The sequence below is a fragment of the Pundamilia nyererei genome, unplaced genomic scaffold (assembly GCF_000239375.1).
Source record: "Pundamilia nyererei isolate P.nyererei 1_Seehausen unplaced genomic scaffold, PunNye1.0 scaffold00002, whole genome shotgun sequence".
NCBI lineage: Eukaryota > Metazoa > Chordata > Actinopteri > Cichliformes > Cichlidae > Pundamilia > Pundamilia nyererei.
Genome location: NW_005187403.1, coordinates 1801817 through 1825268, shown reverse-complemented (window position 1 = coordinate 1825268; position 23452 = coordinate 1801817). Strand labels below are relative to the sequence as shown.

Sequence of the window (23452 nt, the reverse complement as noted above, 5' to 3'; positions counted from 1 at the left end):
TGAGCCGAGCCACTGCAGTCTTGCTGTTTTGGAAAAGGATAACTGCAGGACCCTGCACACTCACTGGCTATCAATTTGTGATTGATCCGTTGTTAGCATAACCTGGATAATTCTCCTTTTTCTGATCCAGAAAAATTAAATTTTTCCTGTTTTAGAATCCTGAGCCACAGTATTTCCTAATAATAATCATATTTAAGAAAATGTATATGTTTTATTTCAACATGACCTGACACTTGTGACTGACCACACAAAGTTATTAGGAAAGTGTCTACTGAGATCACAGCACAGGAGAGCAGAGGGCTGTTTTCCCATGGACCTCTATGTTACCAGAAGTTGTTTTGCGGAGGCGTTGCATCCTATTGACCACGGACCGGTTTATGTCCGACAGTATTTTCACGGACCGGCCTTTAAGGTGTCGCGGATAAATACAACAAAATAAAACCAGTACCTGTACAAAAAAAATAAGATTTATTCATAACACACGGGAAAAGACCCAGGGAAACCGAGTTAACGATAACGCTGTCAAGTCGAAGCCTTGCAGGCTCAAAGTTTTGTATTATTATTTGATTCATTCAAAGCACCTTCAGGCAACTGTTGTTGTGATTTATTGCAAGTTATTAGGGGCTTGGCTTTGAGTGACAGGTGGTTGCTGTTTTGTCTTGTTTGGTATATAAATTTACAGTTTAGGATTTTCAGTCGCCAAATTTAGTGTTCCAGTTAATATCAAGCTGATTTATGGATGCAGCTTTCTATTCTTTCACTCAAATCTGGCCTTTTCTGGCATCCCAAAAATGAACAAACAAAAGAAAAAAAAACCTTTTATGTCATGGTCTGGGTGTGTGGCTGTAAAATTCCTGAAGGTCTGGACCTCCCTGGTATCCACCCATGGGCAGGGCCTACAGCCTCCCTCACCTGAAGCTGATTGAGGCAATCAGGTTGGAGATTTAAGCTGCTTGCTGACACTGCTTCCTCACTAGTTCGTCAACTACCCTATTTACTCCAGGAAATTCCAGCACACTGAACCACTCATCTTGGAAATCTGGTTAACCCGCCTGCTTTCAGAATCATCTCCTTGCCTCACCTGCCTGCCCTCCTGCCCTTGCACCACCTCGGGACCTTCACCACTCAGGACAGCTGCCACACACCACCAAACCCACCTGGACCGCACCACCTCTCCTTCAACGCTTCCATCTCCCACCTGCACATACGTACCTAATCACCAGCCAGCTGCTGTTGCTTTCTTGGACCTGTCCCCTTGCTTATCCCTCTCCCCTGACCAAGACCCTCACGCCCCATGTGTCAAGCCTTAAGTCAGGTACTATCGTAAATGTCATTTTTGTGCTAGTTGATAAACCTTTGTTAAACCCTTTCCTCAGCCTCCGCTTTGGGTTTTCTGCACGTGGGTTTGATTTTTGGTACTCGGCCTCCGGCCGTTTTGTGACATTTTAAATGGTGGTCTATGAACCAGTCAGCAACTGTCCAGCTTATATTACTAGTTTTTGACTTTGTCACAGTCTTTATTTTGCAATCTGAGCAAATCTCACCAGTTTCTGTTGATGACAGTGTTGTCGGGAATGCATTTTCTTTTTTATCAATCTCACATCCACAGATGTATTTAGAAACAAGAGAACAAGACTGCTTGGACTAACAGAAGCAGGCTGGTAACTTTAGGACATTTAGTAAAGATTGCAGTCACATGTAGAATGTGAAACAATTATCACTTCAAGAGAAAAGATGTGAAAGATCATTTGGGAAATGGTCTGAGTGAAAGCATTAGAGGAATCCTTAGCAAGCAAATGGCTTCTTATAGAACAACAGTTACTTTTGTTCTGTGAAAGTAAACATTTAAACTTGTTAAGCAGCAAGTCCCAATCTATGATTTATGATCCTGACCTTTTAGCTGCACAGTCAGACTTAATATGTGTGTAAATATAATACTCCACTCTATTGAAATGGAAACAAAGAAGAAAATGACTAAGAAGACTGTGTGGAAAACCACCCCTGAGAGAGAAACACAGAACACAGTTGAATTTTTTGCTCTTACCATCCCAGGCGTCAAACATATCAGTGATGAAGTAGTCTATGAAGGAAATCTGAGATTTGGGGACACTGCAGGTGTTCCTGTCGAAAACGGGCATCACCACTGGCAGCCCTTGTCTCTTCTCCTCATCTGTCTGCAGGGAAACACACATAATTCAATAAACAGGGAGCTTAGACGGCAGGAGGCCATTTATCTAATAAAGTATGCAAAGTGATTAAGCAAAAACAAATAAAATTAAATGAACAGTTAACTATCTTCACAGTAATGATTCTGTTCTAAGCTTTAAACCCGCTATTAAACTAAGCTGTTTTACTGATGCTCCCACACCTGTGCAAAGTACTCCTCAGAGATCCGTCCAGCCCACTCGATGCAGAGCTCGAGTGGTCTGCAGGGGTTTGCCACATCTGCACACTTGATCAGCATCCTCTTTATCAGCAGACGATTCTCTGGAGAGTTTCTGATGTTGGCCTGACCCTCACAGTCACTGTTCACGCTCTGTGGGAAAGACACAGCAGATATAACCATCTGGGACATCCAGAAAAATGAAGGACATAAGACACACAAACACATATACTGAGACATATAGTCTCATCACATATCTGTTTTGTAACTCTGATTTCTAATAACTTCCTGGGACGTTTCCTGGAAAGAGCTAATGTGGAACCATTTGTATTGTTTGCAAAAAAAGAAAGAAAAAGAAAAGAAAACCAAACAGGAAGTGTTGCTCTTTTTCTCCCCAGGCCTTCATCCTTCGGCAGACTAAGCAAACTACTGCTGAGCAGTTAATCAAATTTTAATCTCAGTCACAGTTTCCCCCTCCAGTATTCAATGCATGAGGTTTTGGGAGTTTTTGCAGCAAAAGAATGATACAAATTAAAACTAATCAAATTTAAAATTGATATTTCATTTCTTGTCCTTCAATAAACACTCCAGTTTCAAAGATTAGAACATTTTGGCTACAATGAGTTCATATTTCAGGCTTTATGGGGTTAACACATATCTATTAGTCGAGATAAAACAATTAATTACAACAATTAATAATTCTTTCTTTTAAAAAGTTTATTACATTCAGTATTTTTCCAAAATGTATACACCTTATTATTTGCTCTTACTGAGTGTCTCTGAAGCTATCTGACACTTACACTCGTGCTGTTCTCCTCTATGGCAGCCATTGGCTTGTTGATACTGTTCACAAATTTGCTGACGTGCTCAAAGTGTCTGGTCATCTCTGTGGCCAGCACCATGTCTATGATGGCCTGTCGCAGCGTTCGGAACTGAGTCCTGTATGCAAAGGGTAAAATAAAATCAGCATCTATTCACATTCTGCATTGTTGCTGCATGCTAATGTAAATCAGCTGTGACTAAGAAGAAAACAAAAAGGAAAAAAAAAGCAGGTGTGCTGCTTCTACTGACCTGTCGATGTTCTTGAAAATGTTGCTCTTGCTGTCACGGACAGTGAGCTGGAAGGCGAGGGCTGCGTGGTGGCTCTCCAGAACGGCCGTGTCATTGTAGAGTATGGCCAGTTCACTACCTGCATTACACAAGAAGGAGTTGGTCCTGCCTGGGTGGTCCACATCGTGGACTGCTGCGGCTATCAGTGCTGCCACCTCATCCAGCTGGTCCAGACTGCTCTGAAGAAAACAGTGGAAACAAAAGGCCACATCAGTACTGGACTGCTCTGCATATATATGGATGCAAGAGCTTGCTGGAATAGGTCCTGGCATCTCTGTTTAGATTGCTCCCCTCGTGTTCCAAAGCCAGTAGCAGAAAATGATGGATGGATGGATTTTATTTAATCTTCATAATGAATACTATATCTGTATTGCACGATGCTATATGAGGCTTTTTTCAGTTGCAATTGCAAATAAAATAAAAAAGTGAATTTAAATCCATCCACCATCATTTTCTGCTGCTTATCTGGTTTTAGAACACAAGGGGTGCCGTGAACAGAGACGCCCAGTCCTATTCCAGTTAATCTGTATGTGTATCCCAGCTTTTTTGGAATTGGGATTGTACAATGAATCGTATTCAGATCTTTTGCTTGTGTTCCTTTTAATAAATGCTGGTATGCAAACATATCTAGAGTTTTTTTTAAATAATCTGCACAAGCAAACAACATCTTCTATCAACAGTATCATTACATTTTTTTGTTATTAGCATAACATGTTTTTTTTGGGTATATTTTTGGTATATTTTCCTTAATAAACCAAAATATACAATTCATTAAATGTGTATATATTATTTAGTATCTCCTGTTTTAGATTTATCATTCTCATGTGCCGCTCACTCAGTTTATATGTGTGCTTTTCTTCTAACCTTGACTCTCTCTTTGCGTAGGAAGTAGGCTGTAGCGTGCAGCACATCTGCAGCGTGTGTGGAATTGTGGTAGGAGTTAGAGGAGTGGTAGCTGGCCTCAATGAGCTGCAGCCAGGAGCGCAGTGTAGCCTCCGAGCAGTTTAAGAACTCACACACTCCAAAACTTGTGCAAATCTTCAGGCCTAGGTATGTCAGTGGTCTGCAGGGGATCACACAAAGGACTGGATGAATATGCGTGGAACAGGTTAAAGTAAGAAAAATGCAGCAAAACAGATCACTACTGGATAACGAAATGAATTGAAGCCAATAAGCATACGTAGCTTTTTCGAATCCAAGGAATTTGATATTGTTTGGACTCTCTGGATTAAATCATCTTTGTACCTTTTGTGTGTAGCTGCCTCCAGCTCCAGGATGTTGAATTCCCAGCACTCCTCATCATTCAGCATCTCAGCGATGTTTGGAGGAACATCATTCAAAGTGACTGGGATAGCCAGCTGGCTCTGACTCATGTCTAATAGACACACACACATAAAAACGTCACCATAAAAAGACCAACGAACTATTGTACCTGTGTTGGCTCTGTAATATTTATACCAATAGCTATAGCTAATTGTTCTGAAAATGTAAAGACTGTGGTAGCAATACAGTGTGCAATAAAATTATTTACAGAAGTGAAGGAGCACCGGTGGTGTTGCAGTTACACTTACAAAGACGCAGCTTTCAACATAATGACAAATTAGACCATATCTCAGAAAATTGACTCTTGCTTTGGGTCATCTCTCAGTTAAGTGCTCTTGTGACTGTAGTCATTATAATGGGGTTATGTAATAAACTGAGATGGAAAAATACACACTCTACAATGTTACAAGAACATTGCGACTCTTTCATCCTGCCAACAACAACTTCAAACTTAATATTTATTCAAGAGATTCCATCAAGACAACAGACCACATTCAACACCCAAAAGGCAACACCCAAACATATCTCTAGTCCCACATGTTTTTAACCTAATGCTTCATTAACAGCTAGCTACTATGAAGTTATTGCCCCGGTGTTGCCAATATATTTATACATACATTGAAATATTTACATAATGCACAGGATTATTGTGCAATATATATTGATTTTTCACCCCCTTGTTGTGGATATTCACTCATGAAAACACACCAGTGCGCAATAGTACCCACTGTATTCCTCTCTGTTTCTTTTTCATTGTTGCCATTGATATTACAGTGCATTAAAACTTACTTTTGCAGAAAACATATTCATTCCCAGAGAGTCTGCGCAGCCCATCCTGGAGGGGAAAAAATGAAGAAAATGATTTTTTGAAAATGATTTTGTTTCTTGAGACAGACAGTGAGCCTATTATTCTTAACATCTGACTATTCCATTAGAACCCCAAAACAAATAATGTGGCAGCCTTGCTCAATATTTCAACTTGCACACACAGTGCAACAAACTGGAGTGAAAGATGCATTTATTGGGGAGAGTTGGTGAATTAACTAAGCATCAAAATAAACCCAACATGGAAGACAAGAAAACTGCTGTTCTCTAACTGACCACTCGAGTCTGCTTCCAAAAGTGAGCCACTCCTCACAGAGATGGTGAAACAAGTAAAACTTCCAAGGAGAGAAGGCTTTTTAAAACTTTATTTTGCAGAGTTTCTTTTGTAGTTGTGCCTCTGTATACCATTAAAAGTGTGTTTCAATTATTGTAATTCAGTGCAGCGCTTTAACCAATGGAGTTTAAAAGTACTGCATTAACTGTTTAGTTTAGATATTTTTATATACAGTACCCCATCATCAGAAAGGCACTTTCTGAAGCTGATTTTGAGTGTTGAACTTGCATTTGGTGTCTTTGCACTGGAACTCTTAACTATAAGGTCCACAGAGATATTGATGCAAGTGAAGGAGGCCATAATTAAGCAGTGGAACTAAAATAAACCCATCAGAGAGATTTTGATGTGGCCAAATCAACAATCTGGTATATTTTTTAAAAGAATGAATGCACAGCAACACTAAAAGACAACTAAAGGGGATAATTAAAGAATTATGTTCTTGGTTAAGCCAAACCTCTTGACAAGAAGACTTTTGTCAAGACTCAAAGACTTTAATCAAGAGACGCCTTCATAAACGGACATACAGTGTTTACAACAAGGTGCAAACCACTGGTTACTTTCAAGAACAAGAAGGCCAGATAAGACTTTGTCAGAAAGAGCCTGTTTTGAAAAAACTTCTTTGGAGAGATGAATACAAGATGAGCCTGAAGGATGAGCCTGAACCATAACAATGGGAGGAGAAAAGTAGAGCTGGTATCTCCTTTACCATCACATTGTCACTGAATTGATGTACTTTTGGTAGTTACTAGAAAACACAGCAGATCTATACTGCGGAGAAAAATCATACATTAAACAATTTGACTGATAGACTGCATCAGCGGTCTATAATATTGCTGCTGGAACCTAAAACTTGCTTTCAAAACAGAAATGTATGCGTGCAGTGACTCACCTCATAGTTGGGCTTATTCAACAAATTCAAATTAAATAAAAACTGTTGGCAGTACAAAAACACAAGCGTGATTGCTGAAGGCAAACATTTCTCGGCTGAATGAAAATACCTTTTTATATTTTATATGCATGAGGTAACAGTTTTACACTGTGATTAAAAACAGCCTGTTTCATATGTCTCCTTATAAAGTGTTTCAGGCATCTCAACTTACGAACCAATATTTAAGTACGTATACTAACTAATTCTTACACTCATAAGCCCGCCAACCAGGTCGCTTGTGTGTGGGTCATCTTCTTTGGAGGCAAGCTGAGGGGAGTAGAGCTCAGTGGTCCTCAGGATCTCCAACACACGGTCCAGAGCTTCGGCTACCGTTACTGGACTGCTCTCCTGAGCTGCATTGATGATGTTTATTACCTGGGAATGAGGGAAAAGAGTAGCCAGTTAGCAGTTAGCACTTCCTGTTATTGCTGTGAAAGGTGGTCCCTCAAGCTACTAAATGCTTGATATGTTAGATATTATAAATGTGTCCAAACACTTCCAGTTTGTTCCTGAGTTACTTGGACAACAGCCACAACAGTGAAAAACATTATGAAGTCACAATAAAGCTGACTTTGGAAATAAAATGCCACTATTTTACTTTTTCACAAACGGATGTTTCATTTTATTTGTGTACAATGCTGTCATCAAAAGAGTATGAAATTTAAAGAGTTATAACCAAGGAAAAAAGTGTTTTCGGAGCTTCAGTGACCTTTAACAGGTTAAGTCTTCTAAGTTCTTTGTTGAGTCATTGTGACTTCTTGTAATGAAACACCCCCCCCCCCCAAAACAGATGGATGAACGTACATGCTGAGAGCTGGACAGACAACCCACAAACATATTGTCTCTGGCATCGAAGGATAAAAACACAGTGCAAGTTGTGACTTCTGGTCATTTTTACATAGCATTTGCTTTGGTACATTTAAGGTTTATTTTACTGTAAATGATTAACTCCACTGCTTAAAGCAGCATACCTTTGTTATCGGAGCCTCAATGGTCATAGAATGAATCCTGGCCACAGAAGAGTATCTTCGATTTTGTAAACTGGGAGCTGCAATGTAGAAAACATTATGGTATTGGTATTGTGATCACTATATTATGGCTTGTGGATTATCAGTAATAATAACACGATTTTGGCTTTCATCAAAATGCTCATGAATGAAAGAGATAAAAAAGAGCAAGAGAAAATATTTTGAGGGTGAGCAGAGGAGAAGCAGCATGCAGCTGAGATAACTTAAAATAGCAGCTGCGTCAAAGTGAGTGGAAGCGGGAGGCATGCATGTTATCAGCCCTCAACATCTCTCTGTACGATCTCTTTAGTTCAAGCACCTACCATAACACAGTCTGACTCACTCTCTCATTCGCTATCTCCAATCATTCCTTCATTCTTTCTTTACCCACTCCTATTTTGTGTTCTCCTTTGCTTTATTCACATTTTTTTTATTATGTTCAATCTCCTACGGTTGTTTTGTGTTCAAACATCTTCTTCAGATATTTAGCTGTAGACCATGGCTCCCGTTACATTGTGTTGTTTAGTTAGGGCTCCACACTTGCTGTACATCAGGATTGGGGCCTGTTTTGTTTATCTTCTCCTCATTATAATCTTAACTGTTATCAGCTTTAGCCAAGCCAATTGAAAATATGTTTAGATGTCTGGTTGTGCTTTTGGAGTGGCGCAAACTGGAGTTGTACCAATTTAAACAGAGGCTCAAAAATATAAAACACATTTTAAATATCCTTACCGTCACTACTACGGGAGCTCACCGATCGGTCGTCCATCGAATCTTTTCTTCTGTCTCGGTGTCGTAGAGAATAGCACTCTGCGGATGGAAGTAATGCATGTAATACTATCAAGTAATTTCATCTTTGAGAATAATAACAAACGTGGACTTGTTTACTTTGGTGACCCCCTTACAATATCCACTGACATTTAAAGAGAGCATGGATAGGACAGCGGAATTTAACAAAGTAGATTTACTCAAGGACTTAGCTCGAGTACAGTTTTAATGTACTTGTAGCTTGTTTAAAGTTCACTGTTATTCAGCATTCTGCTTCAACTCCATTGCATTTACAGTGTTTTACTTTATACTCCATCACATTTATTTTAAAGCTAAAGCTACGTAACAGTCTGCAGTCTTAAATACTGGAAATAAGGTTACCCAGCAGTTAATAAGTACTTTAAATCATCTACATGTGCAACATTAAAATGAAATACACATTAATGAACCAAAAATTATTAAACCAACAGTGTCATTTATATATTCTGCATAGATAATACTTTTGCTTTAGCTGCTTGATTTGATTTAATTTAATTTAATACACTTAACAGCCACTTTACTAGATACACTTTACTAGTACTGGGTAGGATCCCCTTTTTCCTTCAGAACTGCTTTAATTCTTTGTGACAAAGATTCGACAAGGTGCAGAAAACAGTCCTCAAAAATTCGGCTTCACATGCATTTGCTTTATGTTTGTTGGCTACACATCCATGATGTAAAACGGGAGTTCTCTATCATATCGAGACTATCTCTCCACTCAGAATAAGTGACATTCTCTCACTCAGAGAACCAAGGTTACAATGCCTTATGCATTTGAGTACAGCCCGCTGTCATATTCAAGAAACCAGTTTGAGATGATCCATCCTATTTTCTCATTGTCAGACCATTGTGGATGAACTCTATAATTTACCTTCTCCAAATAGAGCCTATCCGAAAATAATTCCATATCATTCTATATTTATCTATTAGTTCTACTTGCGAGAACCATAAAATACACCTCTGCAATTAAGAGATAAAGGAACTGTAAAAGGAAAAAAAATGTTGTAAGATACCTGAGTGAGAATGTTCCCCGCTGTATCTCTCCTCCTTGTTGAACTTGTGGAGCTGGTGGACAGAGAGCAAGAGATGATTAAAATTTAGGTGTGCACTGTGGATATGCATTTACTGTGATGGATATAATCAGACGCATTTGGGGCTAAAGCAAAATGCTGGATTTATTTTAACATTCTGTATATTTTTAAGAATTTGTTCCAATCTTATTTCAGCCTTCTGTATCATTGTTAAGATATAGCAGTCTATAAAAATTATTGATTTAGGCAAAGGAACTGCAAGGAATATACAGGTTTGTATTACTATAACAGAGCATTGTGAATACAACCTATGTATGACTGGAGAATTCAGTATGACTATGAATACAGTATTAAAGTCGTTAAGTAAGTAAAGTGGATAGCCTGCAAAGTGATCCAGTGTGTTACCAACGTGTTTGATCAGAATGGATTTATGTAGTATATAAAAATGGCATATCATAAAATGTATGTCTGCAGGACAAGATCTTAATAAATATAAACCCACCCTGTCTCTGTGTCAGTGACATAGCACTTCTTAATTCAAAGACTAAAAACTAGTAACTACTTAGCATGTTAACACACACTATAGGCTCAAGCGCAGTGACACTAGCAGTATGCTAATTGCGTTTGATTCTTTATATAGTGATATTTATACAATTCTTATGAGTCAAGCTAATGGTAACATACATTTCAATGCACTAAATCATAGATTCATTTATTTTTTTAAAAGTTAAGAAATTTGTGTTTGGTGGATTATTTCTTTATTGTAAGAGTGCTTCTTGGGAATAAATTTTATTTCCTTGTAAGTAAAACACATCTGTGGGTGGAGCAACAGAGTTGATTACGTGGGTTGTGCCCATTAAGAACTTGCAAAATGTCCTCTGCCAATGCTAAGCAGCTTATTCTGTTATTTTCTTTTTTGTGCTAAGGTCACGTGTGGGAGTTCCCTGCTCATGCCCTGAAGCTCTTGGTACACGGTTTTCATGCTGATGTTAAAGGAGTCTGAAGTCTGCACACCGATGGAAAACTTTTTTTCGCTGTGCACTTCTTTGCACTCAGCAACTTTACATGGTCTGCTACTTTGTGGCTCAGGTGCTGTGGTTCCCAAATGTTTCCACTTTGCAATAATGTCTCTTAAGGTTGATTATGGAATATCTAGGAAGGAAGGAATTTCATGAACTGACCCAGTACCATTGTCACATTCTATTACAGTAACTACTACACGTGATTCAGTGAACCTTTTAGAATGCCCCATTCTTTCACAAATGTTTGGAAAGGCAGAACTCATGGCTATGAGCTTTTGTGTATTTTAAACTTGTTTGCTGTGTCTGCCTCTCTCTCAATATATATGTGTGTTTGCATGCATATATTTAATACAGCATATTTATATAGGTAACAATTTGCATGGTACATCCTGTTAGTCACACTCAGGTTCTTCGGATGGGTAGAGCCTCTAATCAGGTTAAGAAGATTTTCCTTACCCAGTGACTCACTGCACCTATGCAACTTGCTGACAGCGCAACCTGCATGTTTATGCAATCATTTATGCATGTATACAAACACTGTCTATAACTGTAAATCATTTTTACATATTTAGGAACGTGTAATTTCGCTATGGAGCAATGAAAACTATCCCTTGAACACTTCAGCTACATGTCATTTTTAAAATCCATTTCAATCTCATAGAATTGGCTAGTTGGTCTTTCTTTATACCCCCTTTGCTTAAAGTTTTAAGCAAAGGGGGTATAAAGTATTAGGCATTGAGTGTGTCTCATACTGAGTAAATAGGATTAAGACAGTGTAAACATGTCTAATGACATGCAAAGTTTCCAGATTTAACTGGCTACAATTTAATGTTCTTCTTGGGCTGCAAAGCACAAGCAGACATCTAAACATCTTTTAAATTGGCTTGGCTAAAGCTTGTAATAGTTGAGATTATAATGAGGGGAAAGACAAACAAAACTGACCCAAAACCTGCTGTAAGTCTGGAGTGCTAACTAAACAACACAATGAAACGGAAACCATGGTCTACAGCCAAACATCTGGGTGGGAAAAGATGAGGAGTAATGTGGGGCTTTAAGTGCTCAGAGGAAAAGATCTTAAGCGAGGATCCAATGTCACATAAATGGTATCCTGAAATGGCCTTCGTGGCCTTGGGTTGTCAAATAGATAATCTCAGTGAAGATGTACTACATGCCTCGGGTCATGATTTAGTTCTGGAGAGCCATCAAATGCTAAACCTTTGTTGCTTCTTTGCATCAATTCCCTATGGTAATTTGTGGTAAAAAATGAATAAAATCTAGAAATGACACTGTGATAATACCATCCAGTTTGACACTGCACATTTTAGGTTGTGGGGGATAACTAGAATCGGATCAGTCGCTGCCATGCCTAAGGATTCCCAGCCCTGACAAGCAGGAATGAGTGCCATTTGGCTTTGGCAGTCAAATGTCAGTGGCTGACTCACCTTATGCACACACGATGAAAGAGAGCAATGAGCTAAACCTAGTGCCTGTGCAGCTTTGCCCAGGGTATAAATAGCCTTGGTGCCTGGCTGCTCGCCTTCCTTAGGCCTTAGTGGGAGATCCTGGTGCTTAGTTGTAGCTTAGCATAGTATGACGTTATTGGCTGAGAACCCAGCTGAGCGTAGCGGCACCTGCTTCAGAGTAGCTGTGCATGGTGCTCAATAGTGCTGGAAGCCTGTGAGCCCACATGTTTTGTTGAGGTATTGAAGTAAATCTGACACTTTAGCCTACAGATCATTTGACGCATTTATATAGATGTAACTGCCAGCAGAGTTTGCAATCAGTGACTAAGTGCAGTTTGGACTCAGTGGTATATTTCATCACCAGACTTGATTGGGCCAAAAAGCACTGCAGCATTAGCGCTGTTGATAGTTTGACATTTGTTTAAGCTCCACAACACAAATAATATTTTGTAGCTGCCCGTTTTCTTCTTCTTCTTCTTTTGTTTTTAACTACAAGCACCTGCACGTAGGAGCTGAATATTTTTCATTTAGGGATGGGTAATAACCAAACACAAGAATATGATTTTTTTTTTCAACAATGTGACTTTGTTGTTGAAATTGTTCTTGTCTCCTCACCCCCAACTTGGTTGCGGCAGATAGCTGCCGCTTTCTGAGTCTGGTTCTGTTGGGAGGTTTCTTCCTGTTACAAGGGAGTTTTTCTTCCCACTGTTGCCAATTGCTTGCTCATAGGTGGTTGTTATTGTGATTTGGCACTACATAAATATATTAGAACCGAATCATTTAAAGATGTGGCTATAGCAAAACCCAACCAAAACCCCAAGTAAGCAAAGACAGAGAGTCCCACGTTAGAATCCTTAAGTACCTGAATGAGTAAATATTTGATTAAAACCTTTAACTTCTAGTTGTTATTGCTGAAGCTCCTGTTTCACTCCTTGTATAATGACCTCTCCTTTGCCAAGGTTTGTACAATTAGCTTCTACACTAGGTACAGTATTATTAAAGAATTAGCCATGCCTCACTCATACTAAAATTCAGATTGGTATTTCTTTTTTGCAGTGTTAGTGACAAACTGATGGAAATGATTGTCCCTGCCTTGGGTGGAAGGAAACTTTTCAGAGTAAACGATCAGATGATCATTTCACCAACCTGATTGTTGTTGTCAATATGCGGTCTCTTGATGGCTACAAAATGTCGAATTTTCCTGTGGGAAGAGGACAGGAATCAGAGATTTCTTTCTAGGAGCTGTTTCTTTCTAACAACGTTCGCTTGTTTAACTTGGCTTACCCTCCTTGGCCGATGACTGGTGTTATCCTCACATGCTGTTGTATACTGTCCCCTGATTTCTTTCTGGCATAATAAATGCCCTGCCATTCCTTCAGAGACGACAGGCCAGTCAGGGTATGAAATGCTGTCAGATCTCACAGATAGGTTGGATGGAGATGAATGGGTACAGGACTGACCTTTCCTTTTTTGATACAGTTGTTGATGGTGTCCAGCAGATCAGCTCTGTTCTTGTCACTCTTGGGAAGTTCAGTCAGTTCTTTCCCGATCAATTCCCCTTTGTGATAGCCCATCATCCGTTCAAATGCTGGATTCACGTACTGTGAAATAACCACAAAACTGTTAGAGTAAAAGAAAAAGTTGTATATTTTTCTTATTGTCCTCTTATGTCTAAATTTCCCTGATCACCTCTTCCCCATACAGAGGGGGAAAGGATAATCTGTCTATAAGGAGGTACATGCTGTTTTGCGGTGACTCGACTTCGACTTTTTTATGTAGCACATTGTTGTTAATGTATGTAAAATCTGTAAATGTGATGCTTTGTTGTGTTTCTATTTATTTCACAATTGCCGCGACCAAGACAAAAACTAAGAGAGACACAGTTTATATGTAAAGGTATTAAAGTCATACACAGTTTTTTTGGATTAACTACTTGAGGATGAAAGCCACAGATATTACATAAATACTGACTATCACTAGCTTTGTGATTTAAAGAAAAGCTTTTGCTGCGTTGGAAGGTGTGTAATATGTTTACCTGTATTATGTGGTCCTCACTGGTGATCTCCACAGCTTCTTGGCAGTGCTCCAAGGCAGTGAAGATGGAATTACAAGCCCTGTGGATGAATAAAGCCACCAGCCTAAGAATTAGGAAAGTCAGTACCAAAGAACACTTACACAGTATATGTCTGTGCATGTTCACATAATTGCATGATATGATCTATGTGTCTTTGCCCTCCACTTGTACCTGAGTTTGAACTGGCAGCGCACCTCTCCATGCTCCATCTGTATGAGCTCATTATAGCATGCTGACACACTGTTGTTCTCCACAAACCTCTGGAGGCCAAACAAGGTTAAGTGACATTTGAAGGAGAGAAAGGGGGTGGAAAGATTGAATGAGTCAGTAGCAAATCGTATTGAAACCTCCAACGTCATTTTCACACCATTAAAAAACATGGACAATAAGTGCCTCTTTCAAAACTGGCAACACGCTGCTGTTTAAGTGTTTAAAACCTTTAGATGATCAATGAAACGCCTCAAGGAGAAACAAGCATAACACATTGAGGGCTGCATCTGATATAAACAAAGTCACAAGCACAGGCAAAAGTTGTTGGACGTACTCTGCTAAATCCAGCGCAGAGGAGAGGAAGAACAGATGGCTCTTCTTGGTCAGACGGTCTATACAGTGACAGAAAAGAATGATTACCATCTGCAACCACAATCATTTTTCAAAATCATGCTTGGAGTGGTCTGCTCAAACAATGAATGGAAAACTGTGCAGTTTAAACTCTCAAAAGTCAGTCAACTTTTTTTTAATATGAGTGATTGCATCCAAAATGAACAGCACCAATTGAAAATAACAATTGTTTCAATGGAGTTTGCAATGTAAGGTAAAGACTCTACAATAATATAGAGAAAATCCCCAAAATCTGACAACCCCCTATGAGCAAGCACTTGGCAACAGTGGTAAAAAAAACTCCCTTTTAACAGGAAGAAGCCTCCGGCTGAACCAGGCTCAGGGGGGCGGAGCCATCTGCCGTGACTGGGTTGAGGGTGAGGAGACAAGAAGATTTTCAACAGCAAAGTCATATTATTGAAAAAAAAAAAGTTCTTGCATTTGGTTGATACCCATCCTTTTTTAATAGACATTTCTTCTATTTTGAACAAACAATCTTAAAATCAAAAAGTTATACTAAATTATAACATCATCTCGCAACTGAAAATTTGTCTGTTTACCATGTGACTAAAATAAAATCCACCATCCAACCATAACCGTAGACAGGTTGCTGTTGACCTTGCAGATTTTAAGAGAATTATATAAAAATATATGAAAATATTTTGAGGAATAACTTTTTTTGGGAAAGTGTTGGAATAATCGGTTGATGTGCTGATTTTCAAATTAAAAGTCTAGTTAAAAAATGAACCTGATAGAGTTCATGGTCGCTTAATATGGTTAAAAAAAGTGTAATGCTGTACATGAACCCAACATAGTAAGATAAAATGCCTTTGAAAGACTACCCCATTCAAAGGCATCCATACTAATGGGATACTGTAAACATCTGAAGTTTGTTTTGAAGTTGAGCCTTAAAGACCTTAAAGTCTTATGTGAATAATTTTCTAATTAATTATTAACACAGAATATTAAAATTTACAAAGAAGATTAACTCAGACTTACTTTTGTGGCACAACAGCTAGAATAACTGTGTTTTCAGAGGGCTTTGTGGCACGGATCATCCTGAAAATAACACAAATACAGATACAAAGTCAGCAGGAGTTCAGGAAAAGTGGCTTGGACTCATGTACAGGACAAACATGTGGACAGATTTGGGGGTTGATGTCATTGCCTCAAAAGGAGGACAGAACATTTCTGCGTTTTACACAGAAACACCAAACCAAACATGTACCTCAGAGGATTGGCCACAAAGCCACAAGGCCACTGGCAAAGCGTAAGGGAAAGGGGCCAGGAGGTGGAGGAGGAATGAGTATGCAGTGTTAGAGAATGAAAGCAGGAACAGAAGGAATGGATTATGGAAGAGATCCTCATGGTGGATAAGGACGGGAGGTGGAAAAGGCAAAAAAAAAAAAAACAAAAAAAAAACACATTGAGGAAAGGAGCGAAGGAGGAAACAGGGAGGAGTTGCCAAACTGTGGTATTCTGGAGACAGGGGAGATAAATGGATCTGTTCCTTTACTTGAGGAAATAACGAAGCACTTAAAATAAATCACAAGAAAATATATGGGCACAGCTTTTTACTATAGGCCAATAACTAAAAGGTCTGGAGGAAAACTAAATCAAACACATAAGTAGTAGTCAGTTGTCTTGGCTAAAAATAATATGGAATAAAGTTTTTCTTTAAATAGATGCCAAAAAATCGAAGGAACATCCAGCTTCGATTTATTTATTAAAACAAAGAATAAGCTGACTTGAAAACCTGAAAGTCATGTTATTTATGTATCTAGAACACAGGACTACAGGTCGTTCTCAGTAAATAAATAAGTAAATGAATAAACAAATGCACACAACTCTATGAGCAGTAAGGATTTAACATCTGGCACAGGACTGGGAGTGAACGGGATCATTTCGCAGGCGCATATACTTTTGAAAAGCTGCCAGCACAGCCACGGCCACTTTGGACAAATGGGCAAAAAAAGCTTTTTCAGGCTTTTGGCTGATTTCATGTCAGCAAAGTGCAGACTCACTTTAGTGCCTGCTCAACTATGGCTTTCTATGACTTGGGAAGTCAAATATCTTGTACTTCCTTTTGGAGAAAAACTGAATAAAGAAATCTGTAAATATAACTTGGAGCATCAGGTTTCAAGTTGTAGACTTCTGTGTTGCTTTCAGTGAACACCAGATGGCACCAACCAGTTCTTCACAACAGAGTCCCAAAGCTATAGGAGCTTCAGTACTCACTGCTCCTTGCTATAACTTTTGACTGATGTAGTTTGATCTATATATTGCACATGATTACGTGCAAAAAGATGTGGATTTGGTTAAATCATTTCTTTGCTAGTATTTTTTTCTTTTTCAGTTTAAGGAGATGGTTTCCAAACATTAAAGAAGTATCAATATACTCTTAAATATGTAATACAACACCAAATTACTTCCTAAAATGTCTTCTCCCAGCTGCTGGGAGGAAACACTCTCAAAACATTCACTGAAGTGAAAATAGAGAAATTACAGAAAATATAGAACCAGTGACTCTGGTCAGAAAGACTTCACTCACCGGCAAACAGCTTCAGGCTCAAAATAGCGTGAGTGACGTCCATCAATGATTATTATCTCATGGTGCTTGTCTAGGAAACATTCAACAGCAGACTCAGGCGTCCGTGCAATGTTGCACCTGAAACCAGCGCGGTCACAGGCCCACCAGAAGGCATCACTTTGGCTGTCCTCCTTTGCAAACACGAGCAAGACCTGGAGAGAGACAAGGAAATGGGCATGGGGGTAAGAGAGTACTTCTATTGCTGGGATAATTATAAAATAGATATTTCACTTTGTCTACTACTCAGACAGGACACTATTCAGAACAGCAGACCAAGAACATTTTATGTGCCGGTTACATTTTTCACAAGGTTACAGGACAAATGAGGCTACTGACATGTATCAGTGAATAGCAACAGGTACAAATTCTGGCTTAAATTATATCCACTCCTCCCTTTTTGTAGATTAACATAATGCACTGTTTATGGAGTAAGTAAGTAACTGGCTGCATGAAAGAAAAATTAAACAGCCTTATGTTGACGTAATGCAAAATTATTACGCTCAAATCCACCGTTTTAAATCCAAATCACCACTTAATCTACCATGCATATCTTTGGACTGTGGGAAGAAACATGTAGAACATGTAAATGGCAAACAGAGAGGCCCCACCCTAATGAAGAAACCAAAAAGCACGAAATACTGCTCGCATCAGGATCGCTGCCTAATGTTATTCTTACTGGAACCAAAAACAGCTCCTTCCTTTGCCTGTGCTTAAAATGTCAACAAATTTTATGAAATCCAGCCTGGTTGTTTCTTGTCTTTTGCTAAGAACAATCTATATCTTATTATCATTATATTACAAGGCTACGAAACATGACAGTACATAGAGAAACGGCTAAAAAAACAGAAACAATTTATTACCTTTAACATGCATTACTCATAAAATAAGTGTGTTATTGTACCTTTAGGGATAGCCTTAGTGATGGCATGTCATGGGGGCAGTAACCTCTTAAGTCTTACCACTGTACCCTCTTTCAGGGTATTTATAATCTGGTGGTTTGCACACTGCAGGGGCTGGTCTTGGACCTCTGGTGTCAATTTTGTATCTTAATCTTGGGGTCTATCTCAGGAGCCTTTTACAGGCGACATGCAACAAAATGTAAGGTACAGTCCACAGAGGTCGGCAGTTCATCACAGGACGAACACATGGAGGCTGCCTTTTCACATCCACACCTACATCTAATTTTAGAACCACCAATTACCCTAACATGCATGTTTTTGGACCGTAACAGGAAATCAGAAAAACAGCCTCTCGGCACGGGAAGAACAAAGATCCTAGAGAGACTTTGCTTGGGAACATCTATCTGTTTGGCCCCTGAAATGGTTGTTCCCTTGAGGTCTAATAATGAGCCCTAAGGAGTATATTCATAGATGCACAGAAATCGAATTTTAACATTTCTGAGAAAGTAATATATAAGAATGTATCGGGCATTTGTCTCTAGTGATGGTTTTCATTTTGAAATGAGCACATAATGTTCCCTTAGTGTTCGTGTAGGCTTGACAAAACAGGAAGTTTATCTGGATGTAACGAAAAGCTAAAAAACCCTACTTCATTTGTAAAGCTTGCATAACTGGGTAAAGTAAAACATAGTATTACCACCTTTATTTGTTTTGTTAGTATAGCGATGTGAGTAAAATCAAAAACTGAGAAAAATAAACAGCGGGAAAATGGTCAACTGTGTCATCATCAGTCTTGATTTTCAGTCTCAGCTCTGATGCTTTTTCTGGGTTGAGTTTTAATTTTCTCTCTGGCGATTTGTGGATTTCCTCCCAGAGTCCCAAGACACGCATGCAGCTTGGGAGAAATATTGGAAATTGTGTGTGCTCATCCGTGTGCTTGACTTTCCTTAGATAAGCTGGCAAACTGTGCATGGTGCCTCTCTATCTTTTGTTAAAAGCATGCTAGGAGAGTCTCCACCTGCCTGTCCCCCCGATTCTGACTGGGGAAATTTAAAATGGATGAAATGAATAGCTGAATAACCGCCATCATGTAAACGTCATGGTAATGCCTTCTCCAAGAGGTGAATTACTGCTTTGACTGAAACTGAGCAGCGCAGAATCATGACAGACATGAAACCTGGAGAGTGAGGACATGTTTTAGATCCCACACTGTGTTTTGACCATGAACACACCAACCACCTTTGGTACAGTGGTGAGGAAACACAACATATACACGCAGGCAGCTGGACTGCAGCCAGAATCAACAGTACTCAGCTCTGCCTCGCAGCAGCATCACCTCCTGACTCCCTCTAAGGACAACAAAGGATAGAGTGACAGATAGAGTGCATGGAAGCACAGCAGAGAGAGGGGAAAGCTAATGAGTGAGTGGGTGAAATAAGCAGAAGGGAGTCCAAGTCATGATTCTCCACAGTAAATTCAGGCAGAGAGCATTTCAGAGTGTTCATATGTTGTCCTTCACAGGCGGCGACAGAAACAATAGAAAATGAAAAAGAAGAGGTGAGACTGCCAAAAGACGATGTCAGAAGGAGAGGACAGGAGGAGAAAATGGGCTCCCATTTTCGAGTGCCTGTGAAAGATCTACAGTCTTTGATCCTGTGCTGGCTTGTGTAACCATGGTGCTAACATGTGAAATTCCACACACACAGTACCTAGCGTACCCTGGGACAACACAGACCGCACACATCTCTGACCTGCCACCCAAATATGTCACCAATGACAAGCCTGATAGGAGGCGCCGTTGGTCTTAATACCACCATCTAATATACACACAGTCAAACATATTTAAACACATGGTTGCTCTCCATCACACCAACATCATATCTGTCAGAGCTAGATGCCTCTCTAAATGCAACTCACTGTTAGTGGTAGGCAAATGGATGTGTGTTTATGCAATTAATTGGTTACAATACCCTTAAAATACAATTTAAGTTTTTAAACCTATCAAGCCACCCAAATGACACAGTTAAGTCACAGCCTTCATAGTTTACATGAAAACACTGTTCAGCTAGCACAGAGGCTTATCCTCCTGGGCTGCTGCTGTTTTCAGAGTTCAGAGGTTAATCTGCCATGTTTGCACACCCAAGTCAGATGCCATTTAACACTGGGAGACTTCCAAACAGATGTGTCAATGGGATAACTACCTTTGAGCCATTTAACTGTATATCAGGTCAAAGGCTGGCCAATGAAATCTTTTCTTTCAGCTTTCCAGCATTTTATTTTAACAATCAACTTTTTTGGGATTGCACAGCATTATCATCCCTTGTTCCCCTGTCCCGACTCTTGTATGCAAAAGCACACACTGCAGGATGTGCATTTTTCTGGATTTTAGCCAATGGATATGGAGAAAGTAGGGGAGGTTTTTATCATGTTCTCAAGCAGGTTAAGTCTTTGCTGGCAATGCTTTGCTCAATGGGGGAAGTTGCAAGACACTACAAGGTCATAAGCTCTGTAGAATTTGGATGAATATGATGGAAACTGCCCCAAAGATTAGAAAATGAAGTGATAAAAAACTGCAGAACAGGGAAACTGTAGTGTGCAGTGATACAGTATTTAAATGTGGGATAAAAATTAGAATTGCCAGGTGTGGCTCAAAAGAAACTCCACATGTGCACGCCTATTGAGATCCAAGGTAATTACAAGATAGAACAGCAGCTCAAATAGCGGTTAACAACAGTTTTGACTGAGCTAGATATTACTGGGATAAAAAGAGAGTACAAGAGTGTAAGATGACTATCATGTAAGACTATAACAAAAGCAACTTTCCTCACTATATCTGGGGAGTTGGGAAAGTTAGTTAAAAAAGTTTTTTCCTTCATATGAATGATGTCAAAACTATAACCTGCATAGTTTATCATGTATATTTTGGAGTACCTCCCAGTTTAGCATATTCTACGTACACATTACACACACATCCCAGAATTAGTTTGAAAATTGTAGACAGTGTTTAGGTCAGGCTGTTAATGAAACACTGATTTCATGCTTTTTAAATATAATTATAAAGTAATGAATTCATTAAAAAATTACCTTTCAGTTAGCATTCCAGTCTAAACCTTTTTTCTTTCTTTTTTTTACTTTGGCATATTTTAGCTCTGCTACTTATGTTGAGATATTACAAATTACTTTAAAGTCCCATTTTAAGATGACTTAATGATGATAATTGCACTACTGCAGTTTAAACAGTTTAAAACAAACTCATTACATTTTGCATTGTACAATTTTATGCGCTCCAATAAGCATGTTTTAAAAATTTATCAATAAATTAAAGAAAACAAAAAATAAGAAGCACAAAATCCTAACACCGCTTACCTAACTAGTTGTGGTAGGATTTGGTTAATGGCCATCAATTTTAACTGGATTTTTATCATTTTCTGAATATCCACATGGAAAATCTTTTAAAAAGAAAAGAATTGCAATAAATAAATAAATGTCTGAGGACTTATTTCAGATAAATAAATAACCAAGTAAATCTATGTCAAAGTTAGAGGACACAAAGTCTGTATGAGTGAGTTGTTTTCCAACATATTATATCACGATAAACTAGATGCAAATCAAAGGTGTGATGCCTTTAACTTACATATAAAATTGTCAAGGATTAATTAGACACAGAAACATTGCTTTTACATTTAACAAGCTCTTACTTTTAGTAAACCAATGATAAAACTTCCTTCCATTAAGGATTCTGCTGATGAACACATGAATTATTTGAGCAACAGCTTCAACTGCAATTGCAGTTGTTTATATAGTTGAGCTTACACACAAAAAGGCATTAAAAGTTTAAAGATACAAAATGACAAAAGTTTTCAACAACAGAATTACCTTTCTTTACATGAATCTGCGATATAATTACAATGCACTTTAGATGATTAATTATGTGTGTAACAAGTGAAACCACATGAAGCATTAGATAAGCTGATGGAGGAGGTATGTAGCAAATCTGAAACTCTCCAGGGCCACTAGGCAGTAATAGTAAATGTCAAGGAAAACCCACAATATATAACTCTCTGCTGCAGAACATTTTATCTCTCTTTTCATCTCTCTGTTCCTGTGAAAGGAGTGAAGTAGAGGAGGAGCGACTCAGGTCATGGATTCAGCAGAAGGTTGGACGTAAAACTAAAAGAGCAGTTTTAGGGTTTTATGGGCCATGAGATGAAGTCAAAAAAAGGCTTTTTAATAAAGCCCTCGGTCCCACCACCTGCTTGCATGCTGCCAGAGATTTCAGCTATAGTGCTTTTGGGTTTGGTAAATAAGGAGGAGGGTGAAGGGATAGAGTGGGATTCTTTAGCTCAGCATGAACACGAGTGGCATGCCAGGCCTCTCACATCACCACACTGGAGTGGGAGCTGAACTGAACTCAAAAACCCCTGGAGATGGGTCAAAGCAGCACAGCTCAAACCAAAGCAAATCAAATAAAAGCAATAAACGAGCAGCTAATAAAGTAGCAGAACTGCTGGAATAAGGAATGCTTTGTAATCTAACCAGCTAGTCACCTCCGAGAGCTCTTACTTTCTCTGTTACATAAGGATAAATCTTGTTAGCACATGTCCTAATCCCTAACCAGAAGATGAGTACAGACAGTCCCTGACTCAACCCTACCTAACCCCACAATATTACTCGAGTTCTTGATAGGCAAGATGAAATCTTAGCTAGACCGAAATTACAGAGGACAGACAAGGTGTCTACAGGTATTTAAGATGCATAAAATTAATCTAAAATGGCAAACTATATCCAGAAAACATCACAGCAAATATGTCTTAGAGCGCTGATTCAAGAATGAATGGGATAGAAGATATTATTTCGGGGACATACAAAAGAACATTTTGGACTACAAAGGCAAACAGGGTTTATGTGGCTAAGATCATATTTTACTTTAAATCAAAAAAAGTAAATTTATCTTCAACAACTTTAGTCAGGTAAATCATTATCACAGCAAATACTGTTAACCACACTGTGGATAAAGTCACTTTACGAATAAAAATCTATCTGCAAAAGTATTCTT

At 38.9% G+C, this 23452-nt stretch overlaps 1 protein-coding gene across 2 annotated transcripts in view; it reads right to left on the bottom strand.

Annotated features, from left to right (window-relative positions):
• pde8b (phosphodiesterase 8B) overlaps positions 1–23452 on the bottom strand; it is a 45672-nt gene that overhangs the window by 8579 nt on the left and 13641 nt on the right. For both annotated transcript variants that reach the window (XM_005720100.2, XM_005720101.1), the window contains exons 3-21: positions 17459–17649; positions 15907–15966; positions 14852–14909; positions 14479–14567; positions 14269–14347; positions 13694–13834; positions 13518–13606; positions 13380–13434; positions 9731–9782; positions 8643–8720; positions 7875–7951; positions 7114–7278; positions 5606–5651; positions 4739–4868; positions 4358–4556; positions 3455–3672; positions 3184–3322; positions 2369–2536; positions 2045–2174 (exon numbers count right to left, since the gene is read on the bottom strand). In XM_005720100.2, the coding sequence (XP_005720157.1) occupies positions 2045–2174; positions 2369–2536; positions 3184–3322; positions 3455–3672; positions 4358–4556; positions 4739–4868; positions 5606–5651; positions 7114–7278; positions 7875–7951; positions 8643–8720; positions 9731–9782; positions 13380–13434; positions 13518–13606; positions 13694–13834; positions 14269–14347; positions 14479–14567; positions 14852–14909; positions 15907–15966; positions 17459–17649 (2164 nt within the window). The remainder of the gene's footprint in view (positions 1–2044; positions 2175–2368; positions 2537–3183; positions 3323–3454; positions 3673–4357; positions 4557–4738; positions 4869–5605; positions 5652–7113; positions 7279–7874; positions 7952–8642; positions 8721–9730; positions 9783–13379; positions 13435–13517; positions 13607–13693; positions 13835–14268; positions 14348–14478; positions 14568–14851; positions 14910–15906; positions 15967–17458; positions 17650–23452) is intronic.